The 23,991-nt window shown below is 37.9% G+C and overlaps 1 protein-coding gene across 2 annotated transcripts in view; it reads left to right on the top strand.

Annotated features, from left to right (window-relative positions):
• Positions 1 to 23,991, top strand: part of DOCK4 (dedicator of cytokinesis 4) — a 240,889-nt gene that overhangs the window by 110,882 nt on the left and 106,016 nt on the right. For both annotated transcript variants that reach the window (XM_057403708.1, XM_057403707.1), the window contains 4 exons: positions 11,666 to 11,747; positions 12,371 to 12,431; positions 14,327 to 14,459; positions 16,004 to 16,092. In XM_057403708.1, the coding sequence (XP_057259691.1) occupies positions 11,666 to 11,747; positions 12,371 to 12,431; positions 14,327 to 14,459; positions 16,004 to 16,092 (365 nt within the window). The remainder of the gene's footprint in view (positions 1 to 11,665; positions 11,748 to 12,370; positions 12,432 to 14,326; positions 14,460 to 16,003; positions 16,093 to 23,991) is intronic.

Below are 23,991 nucleotides of genomic sequence, written 5' to 3'. Positions count from 1 at the left end.
TGGCTAATTAAGAATATGTCACATGTTGTGAGGGACAGTTTATTAATTACAGTCATTTGGAACTTCAGGGCAAGTAAAGACAACTGTTAATGTGTTGAAGCTTGACCGTTATTAACTTACAGAGGTGGAAGATGGAGATAAATGTGTAAAGAGCAAAAAATTAAATTAATTTCTACAAAGACCCAAATGACCCAGCTTGATTACCTGTGCTGCCTTTATGTGGTATTTTCATGCAATGAGAAAATCACAGTTGATGTTTAAAGCAAACTCCTGAAGTCGTCTGATCTAAGACCCCTAGAGTTGCTAGGACAATGTCTAGAAGGTTTTTAAGTATCTCCAAGGATGCAGACTCCACAACCTCCCTGGACAACCTGTGCCTTCAGCAAAGAAGTTGTTTCCTGATGCTCAGAGGGAACCTCCTATGTTTCAGTTTGTGCCCATTGCCTCTTGTCTTGTCACTGCGCATCACTGAAAAGAGCCTGCTTCTGTCCTTTCTGCACCCTCCCTTCAGCAATTTATATATATTAATAAGATCTCCTCTAAGTTTTCTCCAGGATAACGGTCCCAGCTCTCTCAGCTTTTCCCTCCAGTCCATTAATCATCTTCCTGGCCCTTCTTGGATTCTCTCCAATATGTCCATGTCTCTCTTGTACTGGGCAGCCCATAACGGTACTCAGTACTCCAGGTAAGGGCACTTTAAAATCAGATTTGGAAATAATTGTAGATGGTGCAATATATTTCAAATGTAAAAGCTGGAGAGAGAGGTAGAAAGAATTTTATATATGTGCATAGGTGCATGCATATTAGTTGATACTCAAATTTTCTGCTCCTGTAGGTACAGTAGCTGATTGTTCGATGTTTCAGTTTTGTGTTTCTGAATGTCATGGAATTCAGAGGCTTTATTAATAAATACTCCTGGTTAAAGAGAGGGTTATCTATGAGAATTAATATCACTGTGGGCAAGTAAGTGTGTGGTTTTTTTCTAGTTGTTTAAGGATATTTTACCTGTATCTCAGGCTAGGTTACCTGATCCCAATAGCACAGAATTTCTGTGGAGGAGTGAATACTCACTAGAGGGGCAGAGATCAGACTGGACCTTGTGTTAGTTTTTCTGCAACAGAATTTTTGTAAAGAAAAGGCGTAGTACAAAGAAGTGTGCTCATTACAGTTCCATAGCACATGCTGCATACAGTCTAGGTGCTTCTTATAATTTTTAATCTATCATTAGGTGATAGGCTACTCTGCCTTTTCCCCTTAAAATACTATCTTGTAATGTGTATAACCTTTACTTCATTAATACTGTTCCTTGGAAATTATTATTCAGATACCTCCTCATTATCTATGGATGCTTTTTGTGTTGAAGTAGTTTGGGATCCTGAGAAGGCATGGAGTTGAGCTAAAGGAGCTAGCAGGGTTTCTGATAGAGCAACCTGTGGGAACCAGCAGCAGTAAAGTAGATCAGGGCTACTTTTCCTTCATAGTATTTCCACAAAACATAATCTGCACTTTTACGGGACCACAGCATAGGGTATCTCAGTGTTATTTTCAATTTCCTGTGCAACATGCACAAAAGTGTTTCCTCTTGCAAAGTACTAAAAGTGCGCTACAGTGAATTATATGAAATCAATGCATATATATACATTATAGATGCAGGGGAGATGAAACATCTTGGTTTCCCTGGCTAGCAGATTCCTTTAAGACTCCTCCATTGTAGTTTAGTCACTTATTACCCTGTTAGGTGTCTCCTCAGAAACAAGCTAAACCAAAAGCAGCCTGATTTTATTTACTTCGTGCTCATTGAGGAGATAATCCTGATTTTAGCAGGATGGTTGAAACACCTAGAAGGAAACATAAAGGTCACCTGGGCAAGAGAACAGGCACAGGTTTATTAACAGTTTTTATGTATTTGGAATAAAAATACCTCTTTAGATAGGTGATTTGGTATATGTATTTATGAATGTGGTTGCCAATTAAAAAAAAAAAAAATTATAGAATCATAGAATAGTTAGGGTTGGAAAGGACCTTAAGATCATCAAGTTCCAGCCCCCTGCCGTGGGCATGGACACCTTACGCTAAATCATATCATGCAAGGCCTCGTCCAACCTGGCCTTGAACACTGCCAGGGATGGAGCATTCACAACATCCCTGGGCAACCCGTTCCAGTGCCTCACCACCCTAACAGGAAAGAATTTCCTCCTTGTATCCAATCTAAACTTCCCCTGTTTAAGTTTGAACCCCTTACCCCTTGTCCTATCACTACAGTCCCTAATGAAGAGTCCCTCCCCAGCATCCCTATAGCCCCCTTCAGATACTGGAAGGCTGCTATGAGGTCTCCACACAGCCTTCTCTTCTCTAGGCTGAACAGCCCCAACTTTCTCAGCCTGTCTTCATACCGGAGGTGCTCCAGTCCCCTGATCATCCCCGTGGCCCTTCTCTGGACTTGTTCCAACAGTTCCATATCCTTTTTATGCCGAGGACACCAGAACTGCACACAATACTCCAGGTGAGGTCTCACAAGAGCAGAGTAGAGGGGCAGGACCTGCTGGTCACGCTCCTTTTGATGCAGCCCAGGATACGGTTGACTTTCTGGGCTGCGAGTGCACACTGAAGCTGGCTCATGTTCATTTTCTCATCGACCCATAGCCCCCCAAGTCCTTCTCTGCAGGGCTGCTCTGAATCTCTTCTTTGCCCAACCTGTGGCTGTGCCTGGGATTGCTCTGGCGCAGGTGTAGGACCTTGCACTTGTCATGGTTAAACTTCATGAGGTTGGCATCAGCCCACCTCACAAGTGTGTCGAGGTCCCTCTGGATGGCATTCCTTTCCTCCAGCCTGTCAACTGAACCACACAGCTTGGTGTCATTGGCAAACTTGCTGAGGGCACTCTCAATCCCACTGTCCATATCAGCGACAAAGATGTTAAACAAGACCAGTCCCAACACCGATCCCTGAGGGACACCACTCATTACTGGTCTCCAGCTGGACATTAAGCCATTGACCACAACTCTTTGTGTGCGGCCATCCAGCCAGTTCTTTATCCACTGAGTGGTCCATCCATCAAATTGATGTCGCTCCAATTTAGAGACAAGGATGTTGTGTGGGACAGTGTCGAACGCTTTTGTCCAGGTAGATGACATCAACTGCTCTACCCCTGTCCATCACTTCTGTAGCCCCATCATAGAAGGCCACCAAATTGGTCAGGCAGGATTTCCCCTTAATGAAGCCATGCTGGCTGTCACCAAGCACCTTGTTGATTTTCATGTGCCTTAGCATGCCATCCAGGAGAATCTGCTCCAAGATTTTGCCAGGCACAGAGGTGAGACTGACTGGTCTGTAATTCCCTGGGTCATCCATGTTCCCCTTCTTGAAAATGGGGGTTATATTTCCCTTTTTCCAGTCATTGGGAACTTCACCTGACTGCCATGATTTCTCAAATATGATGACCAGCAGCTTAGCAACTTCATTCACCAGCTCCTTCAGGACCCGTGGATGGATCTCATCAGGACCCATGGACTTGTGCACATTCAGATTTTTAAGATGGTCTCGAACCAGTTCCTGCCCTACAGTGGGCGCAATGTCTTCATTCTCACAGTCCCTGCATCTGCCTTCCAAGACTTGGGTGGTTTGGTCAGAGCCTTTGCCAGTGAAGACCAAGGCAAAGAAGTCATTCAGAACCTCAGTCTTCTCCAAATCCTGTGTAGCCAGTTCTCCTGAGAGCTTCCTGAGGGGCCCTACATTTTCCCTAGTCTGTTTTTTATTTGCTACATACCTGTAGAATCCCCTCCTGTTATCTTTATTACCTCTAGCTAAGTTTAATTCTAACTGGGCCTTATCTTTCCTAACCTGGTCCCTAGCTTCCCAGACAACATCCCTGAACTCTTCCCATGCTTCCTGTCCTTGCTTCCACTTATTATAAGCCTTTATCCTTTATATTGAGATACATACATTCAATATATAAGCAGGCTTAATTATTTTGTTATTGCCTTTGTTTAAGACAAGTGGTAGATTGCCCTTGTGAACAAAAATGTATTTGGTGTGATTTTAACTGGAGGTAAATACCGGGTTATAAAAAGCAGTTTAAAAGAGAAGCCTGAAGCTCCAGGAACTTCAAAAGCACACTTTCAGAAAATGTGTCTAATTTTTTCCTGTGATTCATTGTGAGAAAAAAAAATTCCTACGTGCAGGAGTATAGTCAGGACATACATAATCAGCCTTTTCTTGGCAGGAGCAGCGAAGTAGTAAAAATCATAGGGCTTGTTCTCTGCTTGGATCCTGGATGAGAAAAAAATCAGGAATAGGTATAGTCAGAGGAGATTAGCTAAAAAGTTGTTTTTTGGTCCCAGTCAGACTGGAAATGTGAAGTATGTGCCTCAAGTGAGTAATACTTTTTGCTTGAGAATACTGACTTGTCCTGCTTACTGCGCTGTTCCTGCACATCAGAGGAGACCACTAAAGCACCGCCCCAGTCAGTGTGCCCTATTAATTACATTGTAATTTGTTGTTTTACAAAGCAAACCAGCTCCAAAAGTAGAGTAAAAGATACACTCACTGTAACTAATAGCTTGACTCATAAAGTACTCAACATACAGTAATCAAATGTTGGAACTGGAGCCTCTTTAGGTACCCCATGAGCATTCAGGCTGCTTACCTTATGGTGTGAGGAATTGGTTTGTTGTTTTTTTTTCCCTCTTTTCCTGAATGTGGTTTTGACATGAAAACTGTTCTGGATTTAGAAACTCTTTACAGGAGCCTAATGTGAACAACGAGATCTATATGCTCTCTCCTTTGTATGTATTAGCATTTATTTGTTTATATAGCTTTCAGATAACAATAGCAAAAATATATTTTATTTATCCCTCACAATAATTTTAAGTAGCTCAGTTTTACATATTCATTAACAGCAACGGTATAAGCAGCCATGATTTATGTAGTGGGAAGAATGTGCATGAAAAGAATGTTTGACACAGCTGCACCTCTCTGACAAATGTTTTGGCCTTGTGGTAGTTTCTGTACTAGTAAATGTCTTTTCTACAGATTTATATCGCTCTTCAATGCCAGATGACTAGAAGGGTTTATCCAGCTTTAAAAGGTTCTAGATTCTTTAATAATACTCCTTTTTGTGCTGGTTTTGGCTGGGACAGTGTTAATTTTCTTCATAGCTGCTAGTAGGGGGCTATGGTTTTGATTTATGCTGAAATCAGTGTTGATAACACAGGGATGTTTTAATTACTGCTGAGCAGTGCTTTCACAGTGTCAAGGCCTTTTCTGCCTCTCACACCACCCCACCAGCAAGCAGGCTGGGGATGTGCAAGTTGGGAGGGGACACAGCCAGGACAGCTGACCTCAACTGGCCAAAGGGATGTTCTGTGTCTCATGACATTATGCTCAGCATATAAAGCTGGGGGAAGAAGGAAAGGGAGCTGCTCAGGGTGATAGCATTTCTCTCCCCAAGTAACCGATATGTGCGATGGAGCCCTGTTGTCCTGGAGATGGCTGAACACCTGCCTGCTGATGGGAAGTGGTGAATTAATTCCTTGTTTTGCTTTGCTTGTATGCACAGCTTTTACTTTACCTGTTAAGCTGTGTTTATCTCAATGAATGAGTTTTCTCATTTTTGCTTTTCTGATTCTCTCACCCATCCACTGGGCTTAGTTGCCAGCTGGGGTTAAACCACATTTTTACAACTCATTTATTTAACCTGAATTTGTGTAATGCTGTGTAGTTTGCTGTTATCAATGAAAATTTTTTGATAAATTGCTCTTGCAATTCAAGAATGGTTAGTATTTAAGGATAATAACATTTTACTTCAGGGTAAGTATTCCAAGTATTTTTTGAGGAGTTGGCATTTTAGCAAGTCTGTTTGCTTTGGCCTGACTGCCTAGACTTTCCTATTCAGCAGCTGTACAGGAGCTGCTGCATGTGACTTTGCAGCAAAATAACTACATTTGTGGATAAGTAAAATGAGGTGGATATGGTAGGAATAAGTTTCTTTTAAAAAGCACAAGCATAGGCTAGCAAGAAAGCGCTTTTGAAAGGGTTTGGGTTTATATTTTATGGGGAGACAGAGCCTAGTTTTAATCATATCTGTCATATGCTGTCAAATCAACAAGTACAGAGGGGTTGTTGCCAGATGTGTTAGAAATCAGTTGTATTTCATGATGTATCCATATTCAGTGAAACAAATATACCTAGCTATCTACTTTCTCAAGTATCTTCTGCCTGTGATGGTTGGAGTAAGGGTGCTAGCTAATTTAGATCTTTGATCTGATCTTGTGTAGATAGATGCTTTTTTAAAGCAGACAGACCAGCCAAAGCAAGAGGAACCTGTGGTATTGTTCAGGTCATCTGCATGAACAAATAACTTTGTTATTGTTCGTATTGTAAATATTGAAAAGTAATAGGAGAAATAATTGGTTTTGATTCCAGTGATGAATGCACTGCAAGAGGTGACGTGTCTTGCAGCTGGTGGAGCTTACACAATTAGTTACATTCAGAGAAGAATGCAGTGTTAGAATAGTGGTATGTGCACCAACCATGATGTGTTTGTGACAGACTTAGGTAGTGAAGAGGTATATTCACCACCAGTAGGTTTACCGATCGTCTTGCTGGCAGCACGTTGCGGTCACATTGGCTACCAGCAAAAGACATGTTAGTGTCAGCACAAAAAACTAGCCTTGCTGTTTGTAAATCCCCAGATGGTGATGAGTTTGTAGGAGCCCAGGTGCTGTTGGAAGGAGGGGAATTTTCTTAAATGCTGTTGTTTCTCTTCACTTTTACCAATAACTCCTATTCTCTTCAAGTTTAATTTCCATCTTTGGGAAAAGATACAGCAAATCTGCTTGTATCCATGCTGTTACCTCAGTCAGTGACTAGGATAACAATCAAGACTGTAATTCAGCTTAAAGGATCTGTAGGTCTGTGCACTGATAATTCTGCGCTGCAAAATGTTTATCCTTGGTGGCAGACTTAGCCCACTATTAGTGAGAGCTTCTGGTCTATGTTGTTTCTTTAGTTGCATATACCTGCTGATAGATTCCAGTATACTGTCTTTTAAAGCTCTATTGTCTTCCCTTGGCTCACAAAAAATGATGTAAGATTAGCACTTCCTAACTCTTCAGGAAATGTGATGCCACCTTTCTCTTAATATAAAGGTGCAAATATCTAAAATAATAGAGTGCCATAAAAATGAGTTTCTTCAAGGCTGTCGTCAATTAATAGGTAGGAAATGAGAGCAGGAGCTTGATGTAGCTGCATGCATCTGTTTTAGTTCACCTCCCTCCCATCTCTCTGTCTGCTTTCCCCTTTTTATTAACTGTACAGCTAACAGAGGGGAATTTGGCTTCTCAGCATAAAACTAGCATTTGAAAATAGTGTTCTTCTTCTCCCTTCATGTTGTCAGCTTGAAGATAATTGCTACATCATTATAAAATTGTCTTGTTTCATTTATTTTTGTTAGTGTTAATGCTTTGATCTTTGATCTGATCTGATTGGCTGACATTTTTATAGTACTCATTCTGCCTTTTCTCTCCCCCTTTACTCATTGCACTTATCTTACAGTTAGAAATTTGGATATGGTTTTCATAAGAGCATAGCAGAGATAAAATACAGGTACTGACTTACTGTGAAACAGCTTGTACTGCTAAGACATATTGGCACATGTATCAGTTATCCTCTGATGACAAAGATACTTTCAAGGCTTTATTATCTTCACTTCACTAACTTATGACATGTTGTACCACATTTCTCTGCATTTCACCGAATATGAGGATAACATTTTGCATCTGATCTTGGGGTTATGAAGTCAATGAGCCTTTAGCTGTGAATGAAGTCAAACCAGATTCAAGTTCTTAATGAATGTCCATTAATGGTATTCTGGTATGTGATAAATTTGATCTGATGAATTATGTGGCAGTATTCTCTTGTTATCTCTCCTATTTGCTTTAGAAATCACTGTAATGTATATTTAAGTAGAGAGTATTTGTAAAGATGTCTGAAGATGAAGCTGTACGGAGAACTGTGACTATTTAATGACATAGCTTTACCACATGAATTTGCCATGTGGTATAAATCTGGCTGGTTCATTTTTTCTGATAGTGTGTTTATAAATCATGGAACAAGCAATCTGTCTTAGACTGGGAAGATGTGACTGGTAACATTTTCTTGCTAATAGTAAGGAAATAGGGGGGTCACTTATGAAAATAGAACAGACTGTGGCTGCATTTCTTTTAAGTGGAACACATTGTTACTTCACTAATACATGGGATGTTACAGTACAAAAATCCCTTGTTGACCTTCTTAAATTAATCTCTCCAGCATTAGTTATTTCCTTATTTTCAGTGGGAAGACAGCAGAGTTTAAGTGTGTACAGCATGTTTAAGTGGTAAGATTGGTGCTCACAAAAAATTCATTGCAGTCTAAACTAGAATAAAATCTTCTAAATACAAAAGGAATGTATTTCTGCTTTGGGGTATTGCTGTGTGTGTTTGCCATATATGCATGTGTGTAACTGCTGAAAAAACTGCTGTGCAGTAAGATACTAGAGCTAGATTTAACCCTCTGGAGTTTTTGCTGCTGTTTGAAGCCAAGCTTTCATATCCTGGGAATTCTGTCTATTTTGTTATAGGAAAGCTGTTTACTTTCCTCAACTGTTTTCTAACCTGTTTGCCTGTATAGAAATCCACAGAAATGGTGTATAAATGCACATGCTCTGTGTACTTAGATAAAACATTGCCATTTTTTTCTCATAATCTCAAAAGTCTGACTGCTTGCATTTGCTCCCTGGTAATGTTGATACATTCAGTGGTATTGTGATATGTTTCAAGAAAAAAAAAATTGAAACACTGAACAAGTGTTAAGATTTTTGCCTTTTGTGTTTGTTGTATTCAGACCCATCACCACTGGGTCCTATGCTCCAGTCAAACAAAATTTCAAATTCAAATGAGGATATTAGATCTGCATAACCATTACATGTGCACATGTGCAATCAGTGCATTTCTTTGTGGCATGACAAAAGTCCTTGGCTTTTAATTGTGTTGTGAATAATAATCTTATGATCTGTGAGTATAAGCAGAGCTTGAAAAAATTCATATCATAGTGGATAGTGAGTAGGAGTCTTTCAAAAGACGTGCCTTTGTTTCTTCAGAATGTAATCTTCAATAAATGTATAATATGCTCCTAGTCAAATTCGGTATTTGCCAGTTCATAGGTAAACTGTGAAGATACATTATTCACAGCAGGACAGTTTCTTGTTGAATGGCATTTTATTTTGAACCCACAGGTCTAGTGATTGCTTTAAAGACAAAAAAGGTAGTGAGTACACATGTATTACTCTTAAGTAGTTCTACAGACTGAAGATATGATGGTGAAATGCAGAATAACCTTGTATTAGGCAAACTTCTATTTGGCATGCCAGTGCACTGCAGGCTTCAGTGCACAGAAGCTATATTGTTACTGCTAGAACAAATACTTTGTTCTTTTTATTCAGTTTTGCACAATTCCCGACATAATGGAGTCCTAAACCTTCAGCTACTTTGGTAATATAAATATTAGTTCTTGCTCAATGTACAATAAATTTGTGACACCTATAAACAAAAGCTCTCCAATTTTTACTGTATTTTCCAAGACTTCAAATGAGCTAAATCTAAATGAAAGGGAAGAATTATTTTGAAAACCATTTTTGCATCAACATCAAAATACCAGCTTGTTTCTCTGTAAAAATATACTCGCACAAACAGTCTTTAAAACCCAATTTTAAAGTTTCCATGGAGACCTAAGCTGCAGAAGTTGGCTGTGTCATAAAACACAGTTTCTGAGAAAGTACCATTTCATGCACTTTGAGGTATTTGAGTTCAGCTCTACTGTTCTTAGGTTCTGCCTTTTATGCTGTCTGATCAAAAAGCTACATAGCTGAGGATCGCACAAATGTTTTCAAATAACCACAGTGAAAAAGTATAAGTGTTTGTAGGTTCAGCCTGGATACCTGGCACGTAAAAAAAAAAAATTAAGCATTCCTCATGTGTAGCTCTTAAGAAACGTGCTCTGAACTGAACTGAAGTGAGGCAGCAAAAGGCCTCACACTGTGCATGAGCTCTGAGAGGCCAGGCTGGGGGAGTGGGGCTTGTTCAGCCTGGAGAAGCAGCAGTTTTGAGGGTAGCTAAGTTACCTGTGTGTACCTACAAGATCAATAACATCAATGGTGCATGGTGGGGTAATGAGAGATAACATATGTAAATCGAAATAGGAGAAGGTCCATCTGGATATAAAGAAGAAATTGAGGACAGTTAGACACTAGAATGTTTTTTTCCAAGAGTGGCTGTGTGGTCTCTGTAACTGAAGGTTTTCAAGATCCAACTGGCTAAAGCTCTGAGCAAGCTAATCTGACCTTATAGCTGACCCTGCGCTGAGCAGGAGGTTGAACTCTGAGGCCTTCTGAGGTCCCTTTCAATGTGAATGACTGATTTCATAAATGATCGATGCAGATTTTCTACAAGGCAAATGTTGGTGTAATGAAGATTTAATTAGTCTCTGTTGACTTGGATCTTATCCAACATATTCCTAGTGATTTTCCAACTGCATTTTAAAAAGCTGTGGACGATACAGAACAGTGGTAAACCATGTTTAGCCTCTGGTATAAGCAGAAGAGGTGGATACAGCTGAGAAAAACCTAGTTACACTTTGAAGTTTTGCTTCTCATTTGAACATCACAGGGCATCCAGGCTCAAATGTCTGGCCACTGAAGGGGTGAAGAGAAACATATATAATGACACTTCTGGCTTCTTTGCTTTTCCCATTTTCCAAATCTTTGACTGCAGAAATATGACTATTACATTTCCTATGAGGCTGTATCTTGGAGAAAATTATCCAAAGCATGGAAAGTTTGCTTTATTTTTGTTTTGGGGTTGGCTTGTTTTTTGTTTTTGTTTGTTTGTTTTTTTCATGAACTTCCCATGCATGTATTGCCAAGTTTGCTCAGAGGTTATTCATAATGGACCTTCTATCAAACAGGAATGTTTCAAAAAGTCATTTCTCTTTCAGTGGGGTATTATGCCCTCTTCTATCCTGAAATAAGAAATCTCTGTATCTCCCTTATAGCGATATTAGTACTTACCTCATTTAACACTCCACAGTAGATTGCAAAACAGAATTCTGAAAATGAAATTTGCCCTAATGGAGCTTCCAGAAATTTTACAAGACTGCTAATGTCAGTGCACTCTGGTGGTATATTTTGATAGGATTAAGTAGGAAAAATGTCCCTTAGGATTATCTTCCCATCTATGAAAAAGAATGTTGGTTGAATACAAGCATGGCAATGTTGACATTTTTTAGCAAGAATCGGTACCAACATACTGCACATCTAATTTCGGTCCTAGGATAAATGGATTATATTGCTTGTGTTTCTCTGTGTACTAGGATATACAATATCATTCTTCCAAATAACAAGCATTATTCTATTTTATATTAAGCTTTTAGTAATTTTGGTAGGTGATTAAGTAAATCACCACCCTTCACTAGTCTTTCCCTATTTTTATTGATAAGGCTGAAACTTTTAAAAAGGAAAAGTTTCATTCTTTTATATCTTGAGGAAGGTTGCATCTGGAATTAAGATCCAAATGAGATGTACTTTGCAGAAGTGTTGTTCAACAGATCTGTCATAATTTTTTTCTTACAGTGAAAGGTTTTTTTTAAGACTGAATAGAAATGGTTTGCCAAAATGTCCAGAAAAGCCTGAAAGGCACTGTTCTCTCTTTGTGGTAAGTTCTTCCTATTCTCAATCTTTGTAGTATTGAAAATAGAAGCTGAATTAAATTGCTATTCTCTGTGGGATTCAGAACTGCTCCCTGAGCTTGTACATTGTAATGAACATCATCTGTAAACACTGGTTGAAATATATTGCTGAACTCTCAACTTGAATGTTTTCTGGCAATGGGTGGACACTCATCTAAACTTCAATGTGGGTGTACATACCAGTCCTTCCTGTAAGAAGGACCAGTTAGTTTTCTTCCATGTGCTTTTTTTACACTTTTTTCTTAGAATGTGCACCACTCTCACTTTCACGTTCTTACTTTCTTTACTGAATCTTACTTGGAATTGTACAAATGTATTGCTGCTGTTCAAGATATGCAGTAAGTTTTCTGTATCCTCCCACTGATTTTGCTGCATTACAGCATATTCTAGCCCATGACATTTTAAGACAGTTGGTTTGTATGCATGACCGCCAATTTAAAGTGTTAAAGGGATGATTTCTTAATGCTGTATAAATGAACTTGCTGTTCGTTTATCACTTTCACTGGCAGTAAAAGCAGTGTGTAAAGATCTCTTTAAATGTCACATTTTAATCATGATTCAGAAATAATGAGGTTCTGATCTTGCGCAGGATTTGGGTAGCAGTGAACTCAGGAAGGACATTTATATCACTGTGCACATTATCCGAATAGGTAGGTATAATTGTGAGTAGAAATCTTAATTTTTTTAGTCATGACAATAAATAAAGAAAAACTGTGTAGGATCATCTCTGGGATTTGTTAGATTAGTAAGGCCTTTAAATATTTTCTTGGGGGAAAAAAAACCACCTGTTTTTTGATAGAAAAAATGATTTTGATTACTCAGCATTTTTTTGTGTGTTATTTTTCAAGTGTAATGATAACTGAGGTTAGATGCAGGATATTTCGATACTGTCACATAACAAAATGAAAGTATCAAATATGAACTGTGTTAAGATGATGGAGTTGTCACTGGGGATCCCATTCTTGTTCCAAAAAGAGTAATTTCAAGCATCCTTTGTTCACAGAAAAACTTGCCTGGAAATTTAATGTACTTAATTAGTGATGCATATCTGAAATTGTTCAGATTAATTTTGTCTTCTACTTAACCCCTTTAAAAATCAGGAGAGAGAAAGTCTCAGTAATTTTAATCCCTGATGCTACAGACAGATATCCAGTCTTCTAGAACAAAGCAAAAGAGGAGTGTACATTTGTGTTAGGTGTTTATTTTGAGAAGTTATCCTCTGGGCTGTACTGATGTGAAAGAGTAATCTTAGTGTCTACTTCTGACCTCTTAGCTATACTGTTTTCTTTGAAACTGTCTCTAGTTGCATCAGTGCAGTACTAAGTATAACTTTTCTTCCTTTTTAAAAGATATTCTGGTTTGAAATATAGTTGCTTTAATTTGTGCTGAGTTCAGAAAAAACTTGTTATAAAGTAAACACTATTTTATGGCTTTGAGGAATAATTTTTCCTGGCATTTTCATGCTGTTTTAGTGTTTCGACAGAATATCAAAATACCATGTTTTGGTTTTATTGGCAAGGATTCGGAAAAGGTATAATAAACTCTGATGTAAGTATATTTGGTAAAGATAAATGCTCTAAAGAAGAATAAGGTCTGGAATTTTTCCTATTGTGTAGTTTTCATATATATTCTCAGTCAAGTTTATAAATGAACCGCTGAGATATTAAGAATTTAAAATAAGATTTGTATGCTGCATGGTGTGAAAATTAACAATTACTCTTCTAGATGCTATGATGCAGAGGAATATTTGGAGTAGGCATTGCCCTGCAGCGACTGCAACCACAGGCTTTTCTTGTCAGAAATTAAGACTTGTTGGGAAAGATACATAGCTGCCTGTGCACAATTGAATAAAATGCTTAGAAAGAGCAGTTTCAAATGCCAGGAACACAATGAGAAGATTGATCCATTATATTTAAATCAAATAGAAAAGGCTAGGAAAAATATTTTGTTTGAAATCTCTTTTCCTTGGCTGCCTTCTTTCTTTCCTTATCATAAATTGCTCTTCTGCCCTTTGTCATCTTTCCTCCCTGTGTTCCATCTCTACTTCATTTTTCTGCAGCTGGTCGATTATCCCCTTGCTAGCCAGTTGCCTCTTTGGAAGCAGCACTTGATTATTAAATTGTAATGGCTCCATCACAACACCTCTCATGTAAATCATGGTTACCAGCAAACACAGTAAAACAATTCTTATTGAACAGCAAATGTTGAACACTCCGTCATGTCTGAACTCTAAATTAGATTTGATGATGTCATGAGTGTGCTATCACTGGCTATCAGAAATGTGTTTGTTGAGTGGAGGTCATGCGAGTGTGAGCAGTACCTCTGATCTGAGACCTTTCAAGATCACCACATATTTAGTGGACTTCTCGTACCAGTTGCTATCCTAACATAGTATAAAGACAGACTGGCTTTGCAATGAGTACTCTTGACATCATCTACTCAGGCCTTTCACCATACTAAGCTGGATTGCTGTCAGTGTCGCTTTTGTGTTTTTAAGAGAGACAATTACATGCATTGTGCATCAAATATATATTTTGTTTGGCAGGACGAATGGGAGCTGGAGAAAAGAAAAATGCCTGCAACGTACAATATAGACGGCCCTTTGGCTGTGCAGTCCTCAGTATTGCCGATTTGCTGGCAGGAGATTCAAAGGATGACCTCATCTTAAAAGTATACATGTAATGAATGCTTTTTTCTTTATTTTTGTAAGTAACTTAAAGTCAGTTTGCATCAGAAGCAATGGTGTTAAATGTGGTGCAAATAAATAGCTGTAGCTCCTTCTCTGTTCCAAAAAGGTATAGTGGCTAATTTGTGGGGCTTTTTTGGTCACAGTTTGGACATTTTGGTTAGTTCTACAGATGTACCCTTTATCTTTAATATTATCCCACTTTATAAATACATCCTTTTAGATCCCTGTGTATGTTTCAGCATTTTTCACATCCCTGTAAGCGTTTCTGGAGCTCTCTTTTTATAGCAATAAGAAGTGCTTTTAGGACTTTTTTAAATTCCTTGTGCTGCCTAGGCAGCCAGTGGAGGTACTTTATAACTACACAAGAAAGTAGGCAGAGTATCTTTTTGTGAAATGAAGCAATTATATCATGGGAATAACAAAGGTGTAGAAAGCAGTGAGTGCTGGAGAGTGAAAAATCAAAAACAGATTTTAAAATGAATAGCTGATAGTAATTGGAAAAAAGTTCTATTTGTCTGGTTGTAGCAACACAGTGCCTGTAATTTCCTGCTGATCTTCGACATCATAGAAGGAACCATTTCGTAGAGGGATCTATTCTAAGCATGTAGAACTGGGGCACATATTGTCATGCACATGAGGAAGTTCTGCCCCTCCCAGGGTTAACACTCAAACCTTGAAGGCACAATTCTTTCAGGTAGCCTTTCTTCTCTCCTCTGTATACCTCTGTGCTGAATTAGAGCTGCTGGAATCAAGAGCTGCAGAAAAGTAATTTAGTGTGACAATGTACATGTGGGCAGGCTCTTTTGTAGACTCCCAGGACATTAAAGTAAAATAAGTGCTTGTTATTGGTTAACAAATAGTTAGATTTTTCTGCCTATGATATTATTCATTTCTTTTCTTTTTTAGTTTTTTTTTTTTTTGCAATCTTGGCTGTTTGTTTTAAAATGACAAAAACAATGGAAGAAGAAATGCTTGATGCTAAGACTAACTCTAGTCTAACCCATGAAAAATGATCATTAGAACATGGTCAGTTTTTCCTTATGGAAAAGCAGTTATTTTCTACATGTATACTGAAATGCCGTTTGCTCTTTCAGTGATTACCTCCTGAAGATCACATCCTGTTTTAAGTAACTTTGAAGCATACAACACAGATTTTTCTGTCTGCTAAGACCAGCTCTGAGTCCTGTGTCTCCTCCTTAGTGTCACAGGATAGATTTCTGTGTGGTTTAGAGATGAAGGTTAGATCTATACAGATGATGAACTTGGTCATGGCTGAGTTCCTGAGCATAATTGCTCATATCTTTCTCTCACCCTTTGCGACATGAAGCAGATATTTCTAGGGTGCCTTTGTCAAGCACAAATGGTAAGAGCACTCTCTTTCTATTGAGACAGGCAGTTTCATGGGGCTTTATTAGCTCCTATTGTGTTACTAGTTTTATGAACAAAAGAGGCTTTGTTTAGAGATAGGTTGTGAAGCTGGTTTGAAAAACTTGTGTTCCTATTTCAGAGTTAAGAAAGTTATCATTTTTCTAGGTGCAACACAGAGAGTGACTGGTATCAGATCCATGAAAATATCATTAAAAAGCTGAACGCACGTTACAACTTGACAGGCTCCAATGCAGGTGAGTAAGTTGACGTATTTCTGTTGGCACCCATAGGATTTTCTTAGTTTGCAATGGAAGTGGCTCTATTTTAGAAGGACTTGTCTATGAATTAAATATTTTCTCACATAGAGAAAAATACCCACAGGAAAATATATGATGCTGCCATTTGGGTGTATGTTTAAGAAGGAAATAAGTGACTTTTTTCAAGTAACTATGTCATATAAACTTTTATTCTGTGCTGAGGAGCTACTGTTTGCTGTGGAGATCTGTTCACATGCAGGACTGATCGATTTGTTGATCCATGTAGCTTGACATTTCCGCTTCACATTTTCATCAAGAATATAAAATTTGCCATTGATGTTGTACGTTAAACTTCAGAAGAAAATGAACTGGGAGCTACCTGTGCAATCTCTGCATTCCTACTGGTAGCTCTGCATTCCAGCTGATCAAGATGCAGAGTTGATATTTAAGAATTTAACCAATAGTCCTCCAAAGTCAGCCATATGTTACTGTAACTGCCATCAAAATAAATTCAAGTGTGAGACTTAATAAATGGGAGACAACTGACCTTTGTTATCGTAAGCTGAAGTTTGACCATAGAAGATGCTGAATTTGCTTTTTTTTTTCTTTCCTGTTTTTTTGTGGTACCCATTTGCTAACTTCTGAATGCTCTCATCCAGGAATGCAGTCAAACTTGAAATGAAACCTGAAATGGAAGCTTATGAGTCTTTCTGTCTTGTATTAAAATATGGTTTTGTCCCGGTGAAATGTTAGCTAGTTGAAATATCGCTATGGAAAAATCTCATATGAACTCATTTTCCAGATTGTACTGCAATTGTAATCCCTTCCATGTAATAGACTTCATGCTTCTTTAATTTGTTTTCAAGCGTAATGATTATCTTGAAAATGTATGTTCAACAGTCTTTAGTGGATAACCAGGAAACACATAAATGCTCAGGCTATTTATCAAGACTGAAGTTATTTATTGAACCCTTTCTAATCCTGTCATTTTCTTATATAGAATCTAACCACATTTATACATATATTTAAGGTTTAGAGTATCATGCATCTTACTGGACAATAAATATAAAATCATGTAGTGAAAATACAAAAGCACATTACTAAGTATCATGTTTTGCTTCATAAATCTGTCAACCTTATTTATGAAGAGCAACTTATTCTTGGTTATTCTGACTGTCCATGCAATACCTGCTTACTCTGTGATACATCCATCACTTATCCTATTTCATTCTCATGAAATGAGAGTTCACCATTAAATTCCCAGTGGTCCTAGGAGACATTGGATAAATTTGAATACTCTTTAATTATGTGAATATTCGACATGAAAGACGTGGGACATGAGTTTTTTTTTCCAGGTTACAGGGAACTGGTAACTAAAGCTAGCAAACTGAACATCAGTTACCTTTTAGAGCTGTCTAGGGGAGGGAGGCAAAGAGACAAGAGCAGCACAGAATTCCAATAGTGCATGTGAAGGTTGGAGAGGGAAGGAGGAAGTGAGCAGTAAAGTCAGTTGGAGAACTGAGCATCTAAAAGATGAGCTATGAAAGGTTATTTACATTGCACACGTGACATGTGTTCTTCTGTGACTACTTGCAGCCTGAAAAAAATGTTTAAGTGTTTACGAGGCTTTAGCAATGCGTTCAGATACTTCTGCTGACACCTCATGGAAAATATTGTTGTTACACTACTTTTTATTTTCCCTTTGCTGTCTTTTCCTGTAATAGTATTGGAATGCTCATTCTGAAGCCTCATTAGCCTTGTCTGCCCCCTTATAGTTGTTAAAAAATGAGAAAATCTTGCCTTATAGGAGACATGGGTATTTTCTCTCTCTTGGGAAACATTGCTGGTGTGAGCCAAATGTAGGAAAACTTGAATTTTCAGTTTATATTGCACTTGCCCTTTTCAAATCACCTTAAAAAGACACGATAAAGAAAACACAGTAAACACACAATAGCAAAGATGCTTCAAACTATTGTCTGTCCTCTAGGCTCATTTCCTCTTCACATTCTGTCCTGTACAGTTTCTTTCAGCTCAGGAGATTTTCACACAGTCTTTAGTTTCCAAAAATTCCTATCTTCCACTGCTGAAATAGTTTATCAGATAATTCAAAATATTCCTCAGAAAAAAACAATTCTCTCAGTTTTCTGGGGAAATCTAAGAAGGAACTCCGAATGTACTTTCAGCATGTGAAATACATATTGACAGACAATAGCATTTGTATGAAGCTTTCAAACTTCCAGTTCCACAAAAAGTACTTTATCTACTTCAACTCATGACAGCTCTTAAGTACAGAATCATCTTGAATCTTATTCTCAGCTTGTGTCTAAAAAATATCAAATCAAGGTGAATTGATAACGCAGCCCTCAAAGGATCAGGGGACAGTTGTTCATCCCCTTTCCTGTTAGTGGAATGAGGAATGAGAGGACTCAGTCTCATGGATAATTTAGCACCCTTTGCTGGACTGGAAACTGGAATGTGTTTTCTGAATGAATTTCCAGCCTAGAGGCTGGAGTAGCAGGTAGTGGATCAAATTACCATGTACTACTAGTCTTTGCAGCTCGTGTCAGGTATTAGCTTATTGGAAACACCACATGTTCTAGTGTAGGAGATCAAAATGTAAATGCAAAAGCCAAATTGTATAGCCTTTCCTGCATTTAGTAGCCCTGTTATTTCTTACATCGAGTTTGTCGTATTTGTAGAATAAATAGGACTAATATCTGCAGTGGAGCTGGCTCTAAAAACTATTTTTCCTATAATATTTTTTCTTAGAATTAGAAGCCATTTACTTCATTTTAAAATGAAAAAAGATCTGTGGAAAAAATATTATTCCTGCATAGAGATCACATCTAATTACATCAGTCTTACATGGAAAATAACACATTTCTATTTCTGTATCTGTAGGAACAGAGAACAGTGAAATGCATACTACAGATAGAGAAAACAGTTACTGGCTTCTCTCAAACCATGTAAAATCATCCTTTATCCCATTATGGTATATTTTAGAGTGAAGCCTAGCCAAAGTTATTGCTTTTACATCAAAACTTGGGCTGCTGTCAAATGTCAAAATCTCTTTGTAGGGTTTGCAATGTGGGTCATAGTTGCAGATCTTATTCTTTGTATGTGACTGTGAAACTACTCTGGACCTTTCTTGGGACTACAGTAAACTGCTTTGTAAACTGTGATTGATCATAAAATAGCTGCTTCATTTGCCCACAGAATTACTGTGTCATGAACCGGTTGATATTTAAAATGGTTTGAAGTGCATTTTAGTGAGAGGAGCAAGAGAACAAAGCCAAATGTGGTCATCATTAAACATGGTTCTATAAAAAAATAAATAAAGAAAATTGTGAATGCTACTCCATTTGTACATACTTATGCAGCATCATGGATTACTTCTGATTTTTAGTAAGATTTTATCATGTGCAACTTTATATTCTATTCTTGCTTATAGCACTACTTCTTTTCTTCCCCCCCCCCTGCCATTCTTTAGACTTTCAAAAGTTGAAATGTATTTTTTTTATTTAGTACATGATAATGAAAGGACTATCAACTAATTGGTGCTGTGCTTTAAGTGTTCTGATTGTAGCAGTCCTTTGGGCTCTGAAGGTAGAGGGTTCTTGTCCATAAAAATTACTTACTTATGACTGTGAACAAGTTACATCGTTAAACAGTGATGGTTCTTACTGTAATCCCTACTTAAACACTAACAGCATCTTCCAAGTAATTGAGACATGCCAGATGGGAAGCAAAATATGCATTCCCTGCTGGGAACAGCTATAGTTGTTAGCCACAAAAAGGAGATGCAGGCTCACAGTGGAGAACTGACTGGAGTGGTAGTAGCAGAAAATGAGGAGGAATCGGAGCAGGATTGGTAATGCGTTCTCAATAGAGAAGATAGAGCAGAATGAAGTACCTAAATATTAGGTTACTCCTGAGCGTATGATTAATCACAGAGAAATTTTCTGATGGTTGTCTTTTCTCAGCAGGGATCACAGATGTCACTGCTGCTCTGAAATGTGTTTTGCGTATACACGACTAACATTTAAACAGCAAGTGCATTTGTTTAATTACTCAAGTTCTATGACAATTTATTAATCTGTCAGTTTGAATCTTTGTCACATTTTGTGACGAGATTTTGTGACAATGTGTATTCCATTTTGATGTGTTTAAGAATTAGTTGTCACTGAAGGCTGCAATTTGAAATACATTTAAAATAAGAATAGTGCTCGTATGTGCTTCACTAAGTTAACAATAAACTAAGGCATTTCTTTTTGTTCTCAACAAATGCTAAAGCTGAAAGATTAAGTATGTAAAGATTTCGCACATAAATTGTTCAAGATCATTTGGCCCCAAATGACAACTTTGACATATAAAAAAGCCAGTTTTAGAGCAGATTTTTAGACAATGATTTGTAGAACTTGTAGTAAAAAGTACTTACTTAAGTACTTTTTACAGGCTGGGAGATATTGTTTCCCAACCTTATATATAGCCATTTTCTCAGATTCAGGAGTAACCAAATATCTAAAATTTGTAGCTTAATCTAGCAGGTAATATTAATTATGGTAGTTTTGTGAAAAGATACTAATCCTTAAAGGTGGCAGACTTTTATAGACCAATCAGATGTAATTTTTTGCATTTTTACAGTGGTACAAGCTTGTATTGTTGTTGTGAAAGTTCTGACTGTATCATAAGTTCAAGGTAGATTTTTGATGTACTGATCTGTCCTTCATATAGCGTGACTTATAGACTGTGCTGGAGATGACAGCTTTAATAAAATTAAATTCATACCGTCATATTGGCTATTGCTAAAAGACTTGGTTTTAGCAAGGAATTACAAATGTGCAGTTATGATACTGTTGGGGACATTTTATATCCAGTAGAAACTATGACTTGCTGTTCATCCCAGTATTGTGATTATAGAATTATAGAATCATTTAGGTTGGAAAAGACTTTTAAGATCATTGAATTCAACCATTAACCTAGCACTACCAAGTCCACCCCTAAACCATGTCCCATCTACACATCTTTTAAATACCTCCAGGGATGGTGAGTCAACCATTTCCCTGGGTAGCCTGTTCCAATGCTTGACAACACTTTCAGTGACAAAATTTTTGCTAATATCCAATCTAAACACCACCACCAGTTCAACCTGAGGCCTTTTTCTCTCCTTTAGCTTGTTACTTGGGAGAAGAGACCAACACCCATCTCACTACAACCTCCTTCCAAGTAGTTGTAGAGAATGATAAGGTCCCCCTGAGCCTTCTCTGCTCCAGGCTAAACAACCCCAGTTACCTCAGCTGTTCCTCATCAGTCTTGTTTTCCAGACCCTTCACCAGCTTTGTTGCCCTTCTCTGGACCTGCTCCAGCATCTCAGTAGTGAGGGGCCCAGAATCGAACACAGCATTCGAGGTGTGGCCTCACCAGTGCCGAGTATGGAGGGCATGGTCACCTCCCTACCCCTGCTCCCCTTACGATTTCTGCATGTGATTGAAACGGTATCCAATTTCACCCTGGAATTTGCTGGCTAAGGGTACAGAATGATGATAGCTGACTCATATTTCCATCTTGAGTTGGTTTATGTCTTAGTCAGGTTTTTATAAGCCTTTTCCAAAAATTCATTGTGCTTGTTACTATTAAATAGTGTTGACTTCCTTTAGTTTATCTACTGAAAGAATAGAAAGTTGTAAGACTACTTAAAATGGTAAATTGTAGAACATATATGCATGATATTAGCTCCTTCAAGAGTTTTATTTACAAATTCATCACAAATGTTATCTGGGGCTTTGTTTTGGTGGGCATTTATTTTTTACCACTTTCTTTAGGTCCCAGTTAAACTGTTTCTGTACTTGAAATAACACATAATTGGAATGGAAGTACCTAAATTTCAAGTACTATGGTACGAAGGCTGTTTGCATGGCAGAGCTCCTCTTCATAAAGGAGAAAATAGTGGGGTTTTCCCTGAAAACTTTTGTCTGTTATTTGCACTAGAAGCAATATAAAACATGTAAGAATGTAAAATTGTGTATTTTGTGCACTGCCTAATATTCTAGTTAACAAAACAATGTGCAAAAATGTAATTTAAAAAAAATTAGCAAGATGATTGGAAGGGGGCTTTAGGGATGCTGGGGATGGATTATTCATTAAGGACTGTGGTGACAGGACAAGGGGTAACGGGTTAAACAGGGGAAGTTTAGATTGCATATGGGGAGGAAGTTCTTTACTGTAAGGGTGGTGAGGCACTGGAATGAGTTGCCCAGGGAAATTGTGAATGCTCCATCCCTGGCAGTGTTCAAGTCCAGGTTGGACAAAGCCTTGGGTGATATGGTTTAGTGTGAGGTGTCCCTGCCCATGACAGGGGGTTGGAACTAGATGATCTTAAGGTCCTTTCCAGCCCTGACTATTCTATGATTCTATGATTTATCTTTCCAATATAACAATGTAGAGTGGAAATGGGTATTGACATGCTGTGAGTATTGCTAATAGAAAAGGGCATTAGTGGGTTTTTACTAAGGTAAGAATTGGAGAAATTATTTCTGAAGGTCTTCATAGTCTGTATAAGGAGGTTAGGCTAGATGCTTGTTTGTCATTCAGCCTTCTGGTCCTTTAACCTTCATCTTACAGTGATTCTGTCAAGAAGTACTTAAGGCTTTACCATCTCCCCTGTAAAGAAATTCCAAGCCAAGTTACTCATGATAATAATGCTTTTAAGTGTTTATCTTCCATGTGAAGAAAAAAACCCTGACTTTCCACACTTGAGGGCATTTTTGGTAAAAGCTTTAGGTACAAGAGCTTATTTAATTCATGAGCTCCAAGAAAATTGTCAACATTTTGAAAAGGCTATTTTTCTTGCATTCTCTTTTACTAAGCTAAAAAGCAGTATTTAAAGCTGAGGAAAAGACAAATAATTTGGAGTTTCATTTGATAATTGAAAGTAATCAAAACAAAGACTTTAACAAAGGCTGTTGAGAATTGAATCTGCCTCTCCTGTTTAAAAAAAAAAACAAAACAACACTTTTTTTCCTAGGCTGTAATTTGTGGGATTTACTACACAGATTTTGCTGTGGCCAAATTGCGTAAGATTTACACAGTTATTTTACCCAGATCGCATTAAATCAATAAATCATTTGTTTCCCAAATCCAATGTGGAAATCTACTGATTTTATCTCTGCACTAGTAATTTGGCCACTTTAAATACTACCAGGAATGGGACCACATGTATGTTTTCAGAGTAGTTTTAACACCCTTAGGCAGCTTTATTTGGACAGATGCCGTATTTTATTACCTTTCTTAAAATACAAGCAGTGCTGAATAGCATTCTGTCTGAGGGTTTTTTTCTATCAGCTTCCTGAGCAGCTGCTAGGCATTTTCTTCTTAATATGATCTAGGATTCTCTGCTGCCAGTAGATAGAAGCTGAATGTAAATGTTTTCCCTCCCCCCCCCCCCCGAAGCTCAGATGCAAATAAGTGGTCTGTAAGCATAATAAACAGTTGCCTTTTGCCATAACTAAATGCAGAAATCAGTAATGCAGTTTAAAAGCTGTTTTAAAGTGAAATGACAGATCTAACAAAAATCTGGAGTGCTTATTCAGCCCAGTTGTCAATTTTCTGTATTATTTTTCACCTGAATGATAAAAATAATCTGTGGTGAACTATGGTGTGAGTTAATTGTGAGGAATTTCATGTGCTTGCAAAAGAAATAAAAGCAGATCTGTTTGCAGTGCCACACAGAGTTTTGTGGTAATATTTTCAGAACTGGAGTAAATGAAGAATAATATTTAACGCAAGAGGGTTTAATTACCACTAGGAAAGTAATTGAAATTTTTCTGAGAGGACAAAGCTACGCTATGTTCCTAACTAAATAAAATGTCAGTCCTTTAGAGACTGGATAATCTTTTT

Source organism: Pezoporus wallicus, unplaced genomic scaffold (assembly GCF_028554395.1).
Source record: "Pezoporus wallicus isolate ANWC-B61680 ecotype Strahan unplaced genomic scaffold, APGP_CSIRO_Pwel_v1 contig_7274, whole genome shotgun sequence".
Lineage (NCBI taxonomy): Eukaryota > Metazoa > Chordata > Aves > Psittaciformes > Psittacidae > Pezoporus > Pezoporus wallicus.
Note: the sequence above shows the minus strand (reverse complement) of the source record. Positions and strands in the feature narration are given on the sequence as shown.